General features: G+C 39.0%; 1 protein-coding gene across 2 annotated transcripts in view; it reads left to right on the forward strand.

Annotated features, from left to right (window-relative positions):
- The window catches only part of LOC141087923 (follistatin-related protein 4-like), a 1,467,590-nt gene that overhangs the window by 23,437 nt on the left and 1,426,303 nt on the right, over positions 1-17,850 (forward strand). Inside the window, exon 2 of one of the 2 annotated variants that reach the window (XM_073573783.1) lies at positions 2,357-2,495. In XM_073573783.1, coding sequence (XP_073429884.1) covers positions 2,370-2,495 — 126 coding nt within the window. In that variant the 5' untranslated portion in view covers positions 2,357-2,369. The remainder of the gene's footprint in view (positions 1-2,356; positions 2,496-17,850) is intronic. The other variant, XM_073573784.1, reaches the window with a different exon arrangement.

Consider the following 17,850-nt stretch of genomic DNA (forward strand, 5'->3'; position numbering starts at 1 on the left):
TTAATAATAATACATGTGTTTTTCAATAATGCATTAGAAACAAATACTACCGTATATCTTGTGCTCCTGCTGAAGAGGGCCCCCCAGAGGGATATAATTACATGAGGCATTTGTTTATGTCTGTATCTTTTCTTTTAATTGATCTCTTCTAATGAATCAACCAATCATATCAGTGCTGGTTTATTAACCCCTTTCCAATATGTCAGCTGATATATACAGCTAACATGTGCTTACAACAATCGCGATCCACCCGCAGCTGTTAACTAGTTAAATGCCGCTGTCAATTTCTGACAGCGTCATTTAACTCACGCTTACCAAAAATGCATCGTAAATCCCGCCCATCGGTAACAGGTCACCGATGGGTTAGCATTAAACTAGAGGTCTCCAGCAGACCTCTATAGTTGTCATTGCCGGAGTGCTATGAGTGTCGCCTGGTGGTCCTTACACTCTATCTCCTGTGCAAATTTCACTATGTTGCCACACTTCGTACCATTCCTTCTTCTTTTCAGAGCAATAAGAAACACCAAATGCTCCCTCAGTTTCCCAGCTCTTTTCCAAGCCCGAGCTGAGTGAGAGCTCAAACAGATGACGGCATCCAGCTATCATCACTTTTGGGGTTCAGACAGAATGTTGCATTACTCGTGCGAGGATTGCATCACATCGCAATCCTTAGACTGGCTGTCGACTCTCCTGACCTCTGCTTGATGGTATGTATTTCTATGCAGCTTTAACGATAAGGTCAAGTGAGCTGAAGGCAAGTCCAACGATTGTGATGCAATCCTCATTCGAGTAATATGACCATCTGACTGCTCCCTTTGGCTATGGTCAGACAGTCATAGATTCTCTCCTCCGAGAAAATCGAGCCTACTATACAAATGGCACTGATCCATATGACATACTGTGATCCAATTCTCTCAGATAAGGGAATCAGAGCTCACTGTGAGGAAAAGATGGAGAACAAAATTTCTCCATCTTCTTTATTCTGTGAGTCTTCGTAAATTGGACTGCACTCATGTGTCATCTGATGTGCAATTCTGTCAGTGAAAAAAAATTGTGCATCAGCACGGTCACATTGAATATTATTGGTCCCAGTGCTATCCGATAAAAAATTGGACAGCACTTGCCTGTGTGAGTGATCCCTTATTCTTAAAGGAGCACACTCTACAAGCTCACCCTTTGGTTTCTGCAGAGGGATTGCCATTTTGACTGCTGGATGCACATGAAGATTAGCCCCTGTTGGCAGCGCATTATTCAGAATACTCTCCAAGTGTATGACAACAGAGCTTCTTTATTCAGGAACAAACAGGAACTGTATATCATAAGTTTAATAGATCAGAAATAAATCATTTGTGTGTCTCTCTGTGCAGCATCTACAGCAGGCGGCTTCTCTCATACACAGACACAGGAAATACAGTCACGTGTGAGCCTCTGGGAGATTTTTTTTTAACTTTATAAACAGCATATAAATCTAGCAACTAAACACTCATAGACAGGAGTGGAGTTGTTGCACCAAACATATTCCAGCAGCCCCATTCAGTGCAACACACTCCACAAAGAAACTGAGGTTGTTTTAAATATTACAGCAACTAAATCTTCTTCCATATGAGCAGTAAATCGTTGAAATGTGTTTTGTGGTATGTGTGCTAAAATCTATGAGAAAGAATGTCTGCGTGAACATCCCATTAGGTGTCTCCAAATGTTTTTACTATTTTATAAAATGGAGTACTATTGATAGTTTTCTATTTTACCTATCATAGCTGCTGAAGAACCTCTTGTTTAAAGGAAAGGTGGCAATACATGTCATAGATATGCAGAAAACATTTGTGGTGCCAATGTAGCGTCACTCCTCACTGTGTAATCATCAGGTTCTGACATTAATGCTTTACATTGGCATAGACTATGTAATGGTGAGGATAGCCACACTTTCTAGTATAACTGCGGGGAGAAGCTGGATATTATTGCCATGTAAATAACAGCACATTTTATATAAGTAAAATAACTTTTCTCTTGATTTTAAAGCTCTTTGATACAAAAATAAAGCATATGAATAGTACATGAGTACATGAAGTAGAGGGTCACATTTGTTCTCCAGTTATCCATTACCCCAGGCCTTGACAGGTTACAAAATCAGAAGTCCAATAATGAAATAGAGTTTGCCTTGGTCCCATTCCATCTTCTAGGAGCATGTCTTTTCAAACATACTTTAAAAAAAGCCATCAAACCTATCAAAATGCATACATAGCTGCGAGGTGTTACAGATGACCTGCCGTAGAGAGGCAGATTGAGCTTACGGTGCATGATCTGTTTAGTGCGCTTTAAAAATGATGAGGTCTTATGATTCTATATTTATTCTCAGCAGACTGCCTGTAATGAAGTCAAGAAGCTTGTGGCTGTTTTTGCTGCTGCTCAGGGTCTTTCTTTCGGCCACATGGGGATGGATGGATTCAGATGGGAGCAGAAGGTTAAATTCCGCTACGGGGAGGTTACATCTGGAGGTAAATCATCTATTGAAATGCTCTTCACTTCAGGCGCCCTTGGTATACGCCTTTGTCTAAGTAGAATCTTTTATATCTGCTAACAGAACTACGTTTTTTCTAAGCTCAGAAAACTTGACTTTTACAAAGATATTGGCAAGCAAAGACTTGATTAATTCATGTTGACAGCAGAACATGTTTACAGAAGAATTTGTGATACTTGACAAAACTATGGTGACATTTACCTGACAGAGAATGATCTTCAGCGATTTACTAAAAGAAGAACAAGTTTAAAGCTTAGATTTAATGCTCTATGCAATATTATTATTATTAATAATTATATTAAAATACAGGAAATATATATATATCTTTGTACCGTGTTAGCCAGTAGATAGAAAAATATTCAGAATTGAGAGTCCTCAGTGGTTGATACCATTTAATGGCTAACTGAAAAGATGGTAATACATTGCAAGCTTTCAAGACTACTCAGGTCTCTTCATCAGGCTAGACTAATACAAAATCTGAAGTCACATATTTATGCACAATACAGCACAGAAAAAATGCAATAGATGAGACAAGTGACGTGAAGCAGAATTGTGATTATGGAAGAGGGAGAAACATAAAAATTGGACCAGTTCATAGATAAGGAGTCCGGATGTTTTATTGTCCTCTGATGGGGTCTCCTAATGTGTTGTGATGCCCCCACAAGGTCTTAGGAGCAAATTCCTTAATTGATGCAAAAAGACATAAATCCATGCGACACATATGAAATTACTGGTTTTGAAAGGTAACTTCACATCTCAGAGAGAGAGAAGAGTCTCTGAGTATAAATTTATGACGACCTTTGACACTATCAATGCTGGAATGAATGTGTCGCATGGATTTATGTCTTTTTACATCAATTAAGGAATTTGCTCCTAAGACCTTGTGGGGGCATCACAACACATTAGGAGACCCCAATCAGAGGACAATAAAACATCCGGACTCCTTATCTATGAACTGGTCCAATATTTATGTTTCTCCCTCTCCTATAATCATAATTCTGCTTCACGTCACTTGTCTCACCTATTGCATTTTTTCTGTGCTGTATTGTGCATAAATATGCGACTCTTCAGATTTTGTATTAGTCTATGCCTGATGAAGAGACATGAGTAGTCTCGAAAGCTTGCAATGTGTTACCATCTTTTCAGTTAGCCATTAAAAGGTATCACTGAGGACTCTCAATTCTGAATATATTAAAATAGATATATTAGGAACAATATTGCTAGAATTTGCATCTTATTTAATTGCTTATATAAGCAGATTTAACAGTTGGTCACAGTTACAATTTTGTAATTATTCTCTGCTATGGTTTATCCTTTTTACTGAGAAAAACTGTACATTTGTAAATTAAAACAAAGATATATATATATATATACATATACATATATTAATAACTAAGTGTATATGTATGTCTAGATAGATAGATGAAAAATAGATAGATAAATAGTTAGATACACAATAACTATATTTTTTGCATACTATATGTTAAAAAAACTAAGTGTTTATATTTCTTTGCTTATTAAATTGAGTAGAAATTAGACTCAACATGAATTAAAACAATTCAAATAACTGTTTTGGATTCAAAAGTGTGGAAAATCGGTTAGGCTGGTTTCACATTAGCGCTTTTTAAGCGCACGCACGGTCGGGGGTAGCTCCGCCCCCGAGCCGGCTCTCTGCCCGGCGTGCCCGCCCCTTGCTTGTAGCGCCACCTCCTAGCGCACAGCGGTGCCTGCGATCGGCGCACCCTATCTTTAGCATAGGGTGCGCAGATCGTGCGCAGGCCGTGCGCTAGTTGCGCTTTGACCTGCGCTGCGCACTTTTGACGGTGCGCCGTGCGCGCCAAAATCAAACTTTTCGGATTTCGGCGTGCTCGGCGCACCGTCAAAAGTGCGCAGCGCAGGTCAAAGCGCAACTAGCGCACGGCCTGCGCACGATCTGCGCACCCTATGCTAAAGATAGGGTGCGCCGATCGCAGGCGCCGCTGTGCGCTAGGAGGCGGCGCTACAAGCAAGGGGCGGGCACGCCGGGCAGAGAGCCGGCTCAGGGGCGGAGCTAACCCCGGCCGTGCGTGCGCTTAAAAAGCGCTAATGTGAAACCAGCCTAAGATAGACAAAAGATAGATACAGTTGAAACCAGAAGTTTGTTTGTGCAGATGAACGAGGCATCTTTAGGTATCTTGAAGTTGTACCCAAGGATGAGCCAGACTTGTGCAAATCCACAATTCTCTTCCTGATATCTTTGCTGATTTCTTTAGACTTTTCCATGGTGCTACACAAAGGAGCAGAGCGTTTCAGGTGTGCATTAAAATACATCCACAGGTGTGTCCTTAATTAACTCAGATGTTGCCAAACACATGATATCATCATATGGGCAGTCCAGAATTGTTTAAAGGCATAGAAATCTTAGTGTATGTAAACTTTTGACTTTGCAGTGAATAATAAAAATGCCATAAAACATTCTCTCTCTCTCTCTCATTCTGGCATTTGGCAAATATTAATAATTATGGTAATCCTAATTGACCTAAAACTGGAAAGGTTTACTCTGATTTCATGTCACATATTGAGAAAAACATGCATATGTATTTTTTTATATAGTGTATGGAAACTTCTGGTTTCAACTGTAGATAGATAGACATCGCAATAATGATTTATGTCCAAGCTAAGCCATTACCCATTCTAGAGTCAAGTTGCCAAGTGGAAATGAAAACAATTTACCTACTTCCTTTGAAACATAGCTGTAACTTACTAAGCATTGCTTTTTAATGTTTTCAAGTAAAATTAGAGCTAAAATTGGAAAAAAAAACTATTAAAACGTGTTTATTAGGTATGCATTAAAATCATTGGACTGACACACATAGATGAGTCACAAAATTGAACCCAAAAATTAGTTCACATATAATGTGGGTAATAAATTGATTAGGCCCTGCAACAAAGACAGACACACAGAAAGGGTGTTTATCACCCTAAGATTCTACCCTAAAATCTGTCTATATTGGTGCTCCTGCTCTTCGACAATAATTGCTGAAATGCCCTACATGGCCCTGATAACTGTAACTGTTAATACAGACTTAGATACATACTTATATACACCATTATACCATGCAATTCAGGGTAAAATTTTTAGAAATATTGCTTAGATATAAAGGCAGATTAGGACACGGTAAAATAAAGTATTAATTATAATAATAAAAATTATTTGTACATAATGCTAGAAGCTTCTTTGACGTGTTTATCCAAGCAGTTCATCATGAGGGTGATGTTAGATCAGAACGGTAGGATGGTCCACCTAGCATGGTGTCAGCTGATCAACCGCTTTGGGAAATGCTTAGAGGCAGCTACTAAGGATCTGTATTGATGGAGTCAACTTGTGCTGTGCCATGCATCATTTTGGTCGTATACACCTGCTAGAGGCAGGCACTCAGTCGTAGACTACATCTGAGTGTCCACCTCCAGGAGGCGAATACATTTGAAAATGAAATACGACAATGTACATATTGACTCCGTCAGCATCATTAGAGTCAATGGCTTCATCAATGCGTGCACCCAAATCCAGTTTTGGAGGGTTTTTGGACGTAAGCCATGACAGGACCTTAAACGTAGGACAAAGCGCAGTGTGATAACACACTTATTGACTCTCAGCTATCAGGAGGAGACTATCTGCTGTATTGTCTCTCATACACAGCACATCATGCAGAGAGGTGGCTTTTCATTCCTTGGTGCACAGACAAAAACAGAAGCAGCATGAAGGACGTTATAAAGCAGTACTGAGCAGTGTAGCTGTGAAATCACTTCTAGGGTGAGGTGAAGGACATATTAGAATGCTCAATATGATCTGACTGTCTATTTGCTTGTTTTCTCACACTGCTCCTCAAACATCCCTCTACCTCCTTTAATAAGTATAACGGGAGGTGTAACCTGACTATTCACTGTGATGATAGACTAACTTGTCTTTAGCAAAAAGGAGTTGAGTTGGTTTATCAGAGTAGATTTTGATTTCAGAAAGTCATATGGAGAGGGAAAGGTTTCTCATAAGTGGCTAAAGGAGTAAATGTCTCTGACAAGATATAATAGAAAGTTAGATGGAGTTGAGCTAGTTTCTCAGAGTGGATGGTGAGTTCGGGAGGCAGTGTGGAGGGGAAGACGCACCCTATTTCCAAATTGTCCTATTGGACAAATAATACCTTGCTTCCACCAATAGATGAATACATAAAATGTAACTTTTATTAAATTGATTAAAACATCTATGTCTCACTACGTTGTTTAAAATTAGCAACCAAAATAATAAAAGGTATATTGCTAAAGAAAGACAGTAGATAGAAAATGCTGCCTCACTAAAGTGGTTATAGTCGAATTATATTATCCTACTGGCTGAAGTATATATACAAAACGCTCTCTAGAGCAGTGGTCCCCAACCTTTCTGACCTTGAGAGTCACATTCATCTATGAAAGAGGGTCCCGAGCCACATTCAGCTCTGAGAGAGGGTCTTGAGCCACATCCAGCTTCGGCCCCACTCACAGTAGTGACACCCAGAGCCCCCATTACCGGTATAATTTCAGTCAAAGCTTTTCTACTGAAATCACACCAAGGCAGTATGCCAAGCTTCAGGCTTTTCTATCTTACCCCATTCAGATCTGCTCTTCTGTGCAGGACGACACACAAAAGTCACCATCTGGAGATCTGCTCTTAACAGCTGTTTGCTACACCTGGTGATAGTGCACCAAGCTGGCAGACAGTCGCAAGCCACCCATCACGGGTCCGTAAACCAAATGTGGCTCCCGAGCTACCGGTTGGGGAACCCTGCTCTAGAGCAACCAGTGTTAGATAGTGTTAGACTAATGTCCATTTGACTACAAATAAAATATAAGATTATAGCCCCCCATCATGTTTCACCGCACTAGTAGCATTATCAACGGGCTATAAGGCTACATGCACAGCATTACATCCATACATCAGCCGGTAGGCTAATAAAATGATATTATAACCACTATAGTGATGCAGCATTTTCTATTACTGTCTTTCTTTAGCAATATGCCTCCTATTTCACAGACTGCTAATTTTAAACAGGGTAGTGAGATATAGATGTTTTGATCGGCATAATAAAAGTTGCATTTCATATATTCACCAGCTGTTGGGTGCGATTGGGTGCGAGGTATTATTTTGCCAGTAGGACAATTTGTAAATACCGTGCTTTATATACCGAGCCACTAACTGCAGGAACAAATTAGTTTTTGTATATAATGAGTGGCAGAAGTGTCTTGTAAGAGGATAAAGAAGCAGATTTCCCTGAAAGCATATTTACAAAGTTTTCTATATTCGCCTGTGATATAATTTTATGCAAATTGTTGAAAGTACATATCCCTTTTAAAACACCTCACAAATCTTTAAGCATCACATTCCAATATTTGCTTGACCTGTTTATTCATGTAAAGTGTGTTGAAAATACAACTCCCAATTAAAGGAGTTTTCCCAGGAACAAAGTAAATTTTAAAGCTGATTTTAATCAATAGATCTTGAAATAATGATAATTTTCAGATAATTTTCATATTAAAAATATGTTCCTGTGCTGAGATAATCTTATAAATGTGCCCCTGCTGTGTACTGTGTAATGGCTGAGTCTGACCGTGCAGGGACATAGTCTGATCATACCACAGCTCCTGGGCAGGGGAGGTAGCAAAAGAGTTTACAGACAGGATAGAAGGGGATCACAACTCATTCTTTTTGGGAGATAAAGCATTTCCCTGCTTGTTTTTAAAAAATGTTTTACCTCAAAGAAAAATGATTTGAAATCCCATACTGTAATGTCTGCATATTCTTTTGCACCCCCCTTTGCGCCTTTGTTGCCAAGGGGCTGTGGTATGATCAGACGATGTCCCTTCATGTCAACACGGCCATTACACGGTACACAGATCATCTCAGCACAGGAACATTTTTTTAAACACATCCAATTGTGTAACTAATTTTTGTTCTAAGATATATTGATTAGAATTAACATTTTTTCGGGGAAAACCCTTTTAAATACTCATGGCATAATATACAGGGTGGGCCAGTTATATGGCTACACCTAAATGAAATGGGAATGGCTCGTGATATCAACTTCCTGTTTGTGGCACAGTAGTATATGGGAGGGGGGGACTTTCTAAGATGGGTGGTGACCATGGTGGCCATTTTGAAGTTAGCCATTTTGGATCCAACTTTATTTTTTTCAATGGGAAGAGTGTCATGTGACACATAAAACATATTGAGAATTTCACAAGAAAAACAATGCTGTGCTTGGTTTTAACATAACTTTATTCTTTCATGAGTTATCTACAAGTTTATGACCACTTATAAAATGTGTTCAAAGTGCTGCCCATTGTGTTGGATTGTCAATGCAACCCTCTTCTCCCACTCTTGACACACTGATAGCAACACTGCAGAAAAAATGCTAGCACAGGCTTCAAGTATCCGTTGTTTCAGATGCTGCACATCTCGTATCTTCACAGCATAGACAATTGCCTTCAGATGACCCCAAAGATAAAAGTCTAAGGTTGTCAGATCGGGAATCCTTGGTGGCCATTCAACTGGCTCATGATGACCAATCCACTTTCCAGGAAACTATTCATGTAGGAATGCTCGGACCTGACACCCATAATTGATGGTATGCTGTGGTATATGGGGTACAAAGATAGTGGGGCCATTCTTTATCAATGGAAACCTCAATGCCACTGGATACCTGAAATTGCTACATGATGATGTGCTTCCCTCTTTACGCACTGAAGATGGCATGCTCCCTGAGTTTTTCCAGCAAGATGGTGCACCACCTCATTATGGGTGTCAGGTCCGAGCATTCCTACAAGGAATCTGACCCCCTTAGACTAGCATTTCTTCTGCGGTGTTGCTCTTAGTGTGTCAAGAGTGGGAGAAAAGGGTTGCATTGACAATCCAACACAATGGGCAGCACTTTGAACACATTTTATAAGTGGCCATAAACTTGTAAATAACTCATGAAAGAATAATGTTACGTTAAAACCAAGCACTATTGTTTGTCTTGTGAAATTCTCAGTAAGTTTGATGTGTTACATGATTCTCTTCCCATTGTAAAAATAAAGTTGGATCCAAAATGGCCACCATGGTCACCACATATCTTGAAAAGTTTCCTCCTCCCATATACTAATGTGCCACAAACAGGAAGTTGATATTACCAACCATTCCCATTTTACTTAGGTGTATCCCTATAAGATAAGATATGGATAAGATATGGATAAGAATGAAGTGATCAAACAGAGTCAGCATGGGTTTGTAACTAATAAGTCATGTCAGACTAACTTAATTTCCTTCTATGACGGTATCACTGATTGGGTGGATCAAGGAAATGCTGTAGATATAGTATATCTTGACTTCAGCAAAGCATTTGACAAAGTCTCTCATACAATCCTTATTGAAAAAATGACTAAGTATGGAATGGACAAGGCAACTGTTAGGTGGATTCATAACTGGCTTAGTGATCGGACCCAAAGAGTGGTCGTAAATGGCTGCACATCCAGTTGGAAGAATGTCTCAAGTGGGGTACCACAGGGCTCTGTCCTCGGCCCTGTATTGTTCAACATCTTTATCAACGATTTAGATGAAGGAATTGAGGGTAAACTGATTAAATTTGCTGATGACACAAAGCTAGGAGGGATAGCTAATACTAGAGAAGAGAGAGAGAGAATTCAAAAAGATTTAAATAAACTGGAGAAGTGGGCAGCAACTAACAGAATGGTTTTTAACAGGGAGAAATGCAAAGTACTACATCTGGGCAATAAAAATGAAAAAAGCATATATAGAATGGGAGGAATAGGGCTAAGTGACAGCACATGTGAAAAAGACTTGGGTATACTAATAGATCACAGACTGAATATGAGTCAACAGTGTGATGCAGCAGCAAAAAAGGCAAATGCAATTCTAGGATGTATTAACAGAAGCATACAGTCTAGATCACGTGAAGTCATTATTTCCCTCTACTCCTCTTTGGTCAGACCTCATCTGGAATATTGTGTCCAGTTTTGGGCACCACATTTTAAAAAAGACATCAACAAACTGGAGCAAGTTCAGAAAAGAGCGACCAGAATGGTGACCGGTCTGCAAACCCTGTCTTATGAGGAAAGGTTGCAGGATTTGGGAATGTTTAGTTTGCAAAAGAGAAGACTGAGAGGAGACTTAATAGCTGTCTACAAATATCTAAAGGGCTGTCACATTGTAGAAGGATCAACTTTATTCTCATTTGCACAAGGAAAGACTAGAAGCAATGGGATGAAACTGAATGGGAGGAGACACAGATTAGATATTAGAAAAAACTTTTTGACAGCTATAGTGATCAATGAGTGGAACAGGCTGCCACGAGAAGTGGTGAGTTCTCCTTCAATGGAAGTCTTCAAACAGAGGCTGGACAGACATCTGACTGGGATGATTTAGCGAATCCTGCTTTGAGCAGGGGGTTGGACCAGATGGCCCAGGAGGTCCCTTCCAACTCTACGATTCTATGATTCTAAGTGGTCCACCCTGTACATTCATTTTTATTGGTGGCTCCGTTATTAGTGGTAGGAGGGCACCATTAACAGCTGTCCAACTGTAATAACTCTACCAAACCCTTTAGCAAAATATAATTCACTATGCGTGAAAAAGGCTAAAAATATTATGTTTACTACTATTTTTTTTAAATAATAAACACATAAATAACCATAGACTTTCAAAAAACTCTATAGTATAGATGTCAACTTAGGCCGCATGCCAAAACTTTCCTGCAGTGCAATTATATTTGGATCTCAGGAAGATACCAAATGTCTACTAGAGCTAGTAGATAACGCATTCACCACTAATAATACAAATCCCCTGTTTCTGATCCTGCACACTTTCTGGTTACTACAAGGCTCTTTACAACACGCCCCGCAGTAACACGCTCCCAAGCTATGAGACTCTTCCTTACCAGCATTCACCTGAGTTGGAAATTCCCTCCTCTTCGGCCTACATCAGCACGCGCTCCATTGTGCTCGCCCATACAGGGCGCATAGCACCTACTACCCTCTATTTCATATGTATTGAGATCTTACCCTTTTTGTTCACTCCCTACCACTCTGCCAATATCATTGTTTAAGTGCTGATTATGTACTTCTGATGTTCTCTACTTCTCTATACTTCCTTTTATTGGTTTTTCCAGATTCAATGTCTATGAAAACTTAATCTTGTTTCCCTATGAAAAAGTCAATCGTTTTTGATAAGAAGTAAAAACTTCCTCTTTTGTAGACATTTTTTTCAATACATAAAAAGGATGGCCCATCACTTTGGCCAAGTTTTCAATTTCGGGCCACTGTGTATTTGAGTTTGACATCCCTACTCTATAAACTAAGTTCATCACAAACCAGCTGCTACATTAGAGCAGCCTTTACTGCCCTGTGATAAAAATGTATAAATCTCTTGTTGATATAACACTGGTTTCTATGTTATCTGTGACATCGGGTTGCACAGAATAAAAATTTCAATGGCAAATTCCGCTCAACCGCATCGGATCATATACTGTATGTACATGCATATTGGGTTGTATATTGGATTGCTGTTTTTCTGTGTTTGTGTGCTGTCATTCATTTTATTACTCTTTTGAAAGAAATAGGTGTTTCCTTAAATTAAATTTGTTTGCCCTGCTTCATGTATTTTATATGCTAAATCCTGTATTAAAATGTATTCAATATAAATGGCATTGAAATATGTGGTGATGTATAGGCTGACAATTTGTAATAAATGAGCTCGGAGTAAACTACAAGGCTGCGGAAAGGTCACAGCTGATCTCAGTGATCCTGTTAGAATAATAACTGACATAAAGGCAAATCAGTGATATCTTGGAAATAAACTACGGTATATGTTTGTCTATGTGTGAAGTGATTTAAACTAAATTATGTGACATATATTTTAATAGCACTGGAAATGTGGAAAGGCAGCTAGTTGCAGTATTAGAGTTACAGCTTACCTGTCTGCTTTATCTGCTTAGTTTGCAGCTTGTGGTAATAGACATGTATAATTCAGTGCAATCTCAGAGTTTTATATCTGAGCTGATGTGAATGTGTAAGATGGGAAATGTTGTAGTTGGTAGACATTAGGATAGACTTTAAAGTGGAGAAGAAATGTATCACTGATTATTTTTGGTGAGTTTGTCATATACAGGTAGTCCCTGGGCAGATACGTTTTGTAGATTTGCTCATAACCTGGATATGTATGTAGGTTGGAAAAGGGCTGGAAAAAAGAAAACTCAGCTCACATCTGACGTTCCGGCTACCACTGTTCTTGCCGCCTGCCTACGTGTGCTACAGATCCCTATCATAGGGTGCACCATATCTCCTTTACTCTTTGCCACAGGCCACATCCAGGCCATTGCATATTACTGCGCAGTGACATATGGGGCCTGGACGAGACTGGAAGGTTGGATATGTGACACACGATGGAAGAAAGAAAAGGACCATAAAGAAAGCAGTAGTGCCCCTGGAGATGTTGCTAGTTTATTTAACCAATACTCATCCACTCTGCCATACAGTCCCCTTAATTCCATCTTTGGGCGCACCACATATCCAGCCGCTTTAGTTTAGGCCAGGACTTATGGTCTCATCCAGACCTCGAAGGTCACTGTGCGTCATTAGATTGTGATATCAACGTTATAACGTTATGATGTGCAGTGACCTCCGGGGCCTGGAAGTAGTCAGAAGTTTTGGAGATGCAGCATGCGATGACAGAAAGAAAAGGAACAGACTGCAAGCAGTGAGGCTTCATAAAAGGTGAGAATTTTTATCTTTCTATATATTTATTCACATCGCCATCCAGTTCTCTACTTTCTGTAATCAGGTTTCATTGGATCTCCAGTTTCTCCATTATAGTCCAGGACATTTGGAAACATCCAGTCTGGAGCTAACTGTGCATCATAAGGTTGAGATGATGATGTGACTTTTTGATGTGCAGTCAACTCTGGCCTGGAAGTTGCCAGGAGTTAGTAAAAAGGCCAGATATGCGGTGGAAAGAAGAGGACAGAATGAGTATAATAGTTGTTTTTTTTTTTACAACCGATATTCTCAACTAGGGGTCATAAGTCAGATGTTTGCCAGTTGAGACTTTCTGCAATTTTTTATATATAAGTTTAGAGACACAAAGCAATGACACATAATTCCTACTTAAAAATAATACTGAGGGATTTCCAAAAGTGGAATTTGCATATGTTGTCTCTGCCTGTTTTGGGCATATTCAACAAAATGGCACCCCTGAGATAGAAGCCAAAAAAATTATCCATGGTAACGCTATATAATAGATTTATCTGTCATTTATTGGATCATAGTGTGTGAAGCGGGCTCAAAGCTGATCCCACGTCACTAATGGTAGATGGACAGCAGTGGCCAGACATTAGCTCCGATCGCTTTTGTTATTTATTTAGATGCTGCTGTCAATCTCAGACAAAGGCATTTAAATAGATGTCATCCGATATGTCAGTGATCCTCAACCTTTCTTAACTCGAGAGCCACATTCATATCTGCGGGTCACAAGTCACATCGAGAGCCCCCCACTGTATTAGTGAAATTCAGCTCCTGACCCTCCACAGTATTGACACCCTTTACCCCATTACCAGTTTAATGACAGTCAAAGTTTAGCACTTACATTATCTCTCCAAAGACAAGGCCTCTATATGTGTATCTCAAAGGTCATCATCTGAAGACTTGCTCTTCATAGCTTTTTACTAGATCTGATGCTAATACATCAAGTTGTCAGACAGCTGAGAGCCACACATCATGTCTCACGAGCCACATGCGGCTCCCTAGCTACAAGTCGGGGATCCCTGAGGTATGTGATGGCCAGATTCTGATGGGTTGCCATGGCCATGATTTGTTCTATGTACCGCAATACTGTGGTAATGCAGTGCATATTATAAGAAGTCAAATGATTGCAGATTCAATTACTCTAGAGGAACTAACAATAAAGATAAAAATAAAAAAGCTATATAAAAAAGCAATAAAATAATTAAAAAACATAAAAATTTGAGTCACCCTTATTTTCACATTAAAATTAAATAAATAAAAAGGCACACATTTGGCATTGCCACATCTATAAAAGTCCAGTCTGTTAGAAATAAAATTAATTAATTCATATGGCAAATGGCATAAAGAGAAAAAAATCTAAATATTAAAATTGCATTATTTTAATCAACTCCCCTCTCTAAAAAAGCACAAAATAAAAAGAGGATAGAATTTTATATGTATGCCAAATTGGTGTTTCTAAAAATTTCAGCTCAATGCCCAAAAACACAGCCTTCACACAGCACCATCCATCCCATCCATACTCTTTATGTAAGGCCTCCTCAGTCCTCCCTTTCTCCCTGCTGCTGAGACTCTTAGCTTACGATCAATCAAGTGAAACTTTTGGTACTGGATCATCTAAAAGAAGCTTTACTGAACCTGACTGCAAATAAGACTGTAGTCAGAATCTACTAATTATCCTCAGTATCTGTATAGCCAATATACCCTGCAGTGAAACAGGAGCAATGAAGGAAAATGTAAGGCAATGTTATTAATCAGTAGCAGCAGGAAAATGGTGCGAAAATACTGAAACACAAAATATACTAGAATGTTGCTTGACTTTTCAATATACAGCTCTAGATATTAATTTACACACAAAAAACACAAAAATTGAGCTTGGTTAAAGTTGGTATACATGCAGCATATAAACACATGTTCACTTTGGCCATAAAACATTGAAAAAACCTACAAGAAGCAAAATAAACATAAACCCTGCTATAACTAAATAAGTAAAAAGCAAAAGTGTGTCCAAACAACACAGAGTTCTTAGTAATACTATCTTTGATCAAAAATAGCATGAAAGCCATCCCACCATCGCCAAGGTGACCCTGATCGAGATGGTCCTACACGGCCTAATACTAAAAACCAAAGTGAACATGCGTTGGATAGGGAATAACTTCCCAATTGCTTTGGGTCCGAGTGTTGAGGCTCGTACTGATCCCATGATCAAGGGCTCTGATCAGCCTTAACTGAATGGAGCGGTGGTCAAGCATGTACACGGTTACTCTATTCAGTTTAAAGGAAACTCCAGTAGGTTCTTGGGATTACTGAGCTCCTCAGTGGCCGAATCACCAGCGATTGGAAAGTTATCCCCTATACTATGGATAGGAGATAATTTTCAAACTTGATATTAACCCTTTAAAGACCGGGTAATTTTTTTGTTTTTTTTTCTCATTTCTTCCAAGAGTCTTATCTTTTTTTGTACAGCTGTCCTAGCAATATGAGATCTTGTTTTGAGAGACAATTTGCAGTTTTGTGTTTCTGAATTTTTTAATAAGGTTATATCTACTATATTTTTTAGGCTATTGTTAGTGGCTCTATATAGGTGTAGGGCTGAAGCCCTGTAAAATGGGATGTTGATGTTTCTACTGATGAGGTCATTGACTGTAATGATGCAGACAGAGTCACATTGTGTTTTTAACACGCAGAAGAAGCAACATTATGCTAGGTGGCTGAGAAACCCTTAGCGAAGCGAAATAAACTCTCCACATGATCAGCAGCATCTGCCTGGTCTGCCTGGTCTTTAATTGTGTTGGGTGTTCCTCTATTCTCTTTACCCCCTTCGCTGAGAGTGCAACTTTAGCCTTTGAATGATACAAAAAGCTTTTAGAGTTTGTTCCACATTTACTAGTCTATGGATATTATATTATATTTCTTGTATTCTGTATTTTTCACCACTTAAAATGCAGTGTTTGCATTAAAACAAAAATTGACCAAAAAAGTACATATAATTGATATCACCACATCTGTAATGGCCTGCTTTACAAAACTGGCATGTTATTTATTCCATACCGTGAGCCCAGTAAAAATTGCCAAAAATGTCGCTTTTTCATCATACTGATGATCATAAAGACATACAGTATATAAAAAAATGGTATAAATGAAAACACCAAACTGTCCTGCAAAAAGCAAGCTCAAATATGGGTCATTAAGTACCAAATTAAAAAGTTACAGCTCTCAGAATATGACGATGCAGAAACAATTCAGTTTTTGTAAAATATTGTTTTTAGCCTGTAAAAGTAACAAAGCATAAAAAATATAACTCTGGTAAATAAAATAAAAACAATAATTGATTTGCTGTTTTTTTGTTCATTCTGTGTAAAAAAACAAAAAGCCTATACAAATCTGGTATCACTGTAATCGCATCAACATAAAGAATAATGCTGTCTTTTCACTTATACTGCAAGGTGAACTGTGCAAAAATAAAAAGTAGAACTATGCTTGTGCCACTGTCTCTTTGTTCATTGTGTCTTACCAAAATCACAACAAGGCTCGGTTTCCATGTAAATCCAAAAGATGTGATTCAGTCGAAACCTTCAACAGAATCACTCACGAGGCAGATGGAGTCACTTTGAACTCCGTCTGGTCTCTGTTCCGGTGGTGTCCCATCATTTTTTTAATTGTCTTTTAAGTGCACAAGTGTGGTTAAACCGCAGTTCTGAACATGCCTAAAAAGATGGACACCACCAGAACAGATGCCAAACAGAGTCCAAAGTGACTTCATCATTATGGTGAGATGTTACATCTGGGGGTTTATTCTGAATTGCATTTTTGTGGGATTTACACAGAAACCCTGAAGTAAGTTCTCAATATAGAACTCAAGAATTTGATCAGAGCTTTATATCTGAAGCGATCAAAAAAACATTATGTAACCCAAAATTTTGCCAATAAAAACCTAAACTTATTAAGCACAAAATCAACTCCCACTCAGGTCCGTCATCTGTCACTGGTTCCCACCTTACTGGTAGAACAAAGACTATGGAAAACAGATCACGGCTCCAACACCCTCAAATTATATCCAGTGAAATCTGAGATGCCAAAGACAAATGTCCAGTCCTTCTAAGCCCCAATTGCAATTAACTGCAATAAACGACCCCATGTTTAGCATTAATAAAGTGGGGAAAGATCACTTAACAATTTATGGGCTGCTGGGCTGTTTGTCACCAGAAGCACAAGCTGGGCACAGTGTGTGGGGACAAAAATGTATGGGTACTAAACTGGTTTCTTTGCAATTCTCCAGAATAAAGCATGATGTTAATGTTGCAAAATATTTACTGCAGCCATAGATGAATTCATTAAGAGGTGCAATTTCTGCAATAGATTCCCTTTGGGGAGTTTTTCTGCTGTTCTGGCACCTTAGGAGCTCTGAAAAGATAGCGCACAAACTATTCTAGGGCTCAAAAAACTAAATAGTGCTCCTTCATTCTCAGCCGGGAAGTGCGGCCAAACAGTAGTTTCTGATGACATGTAGGGCATCACCGCATTTGAGAGAA

Source organism: Dendrobates tinctorius, unplaced genomic scaffold, assembly GCF_039654945.1.
Source record: "Dendrobates tinctorius isolate UK_male_01 unplaced genomic scaffold, ASM3965494v1 ptg000036l, whole genome shotgun sequence".
NCBI classification, from domain to species: domain Eukaryota; kingdom Metazoa; phylum Chordata; class Amphibia; order Anura; family Dendrobatidae; genus Dendrobates; species Dendrobates tinctorius.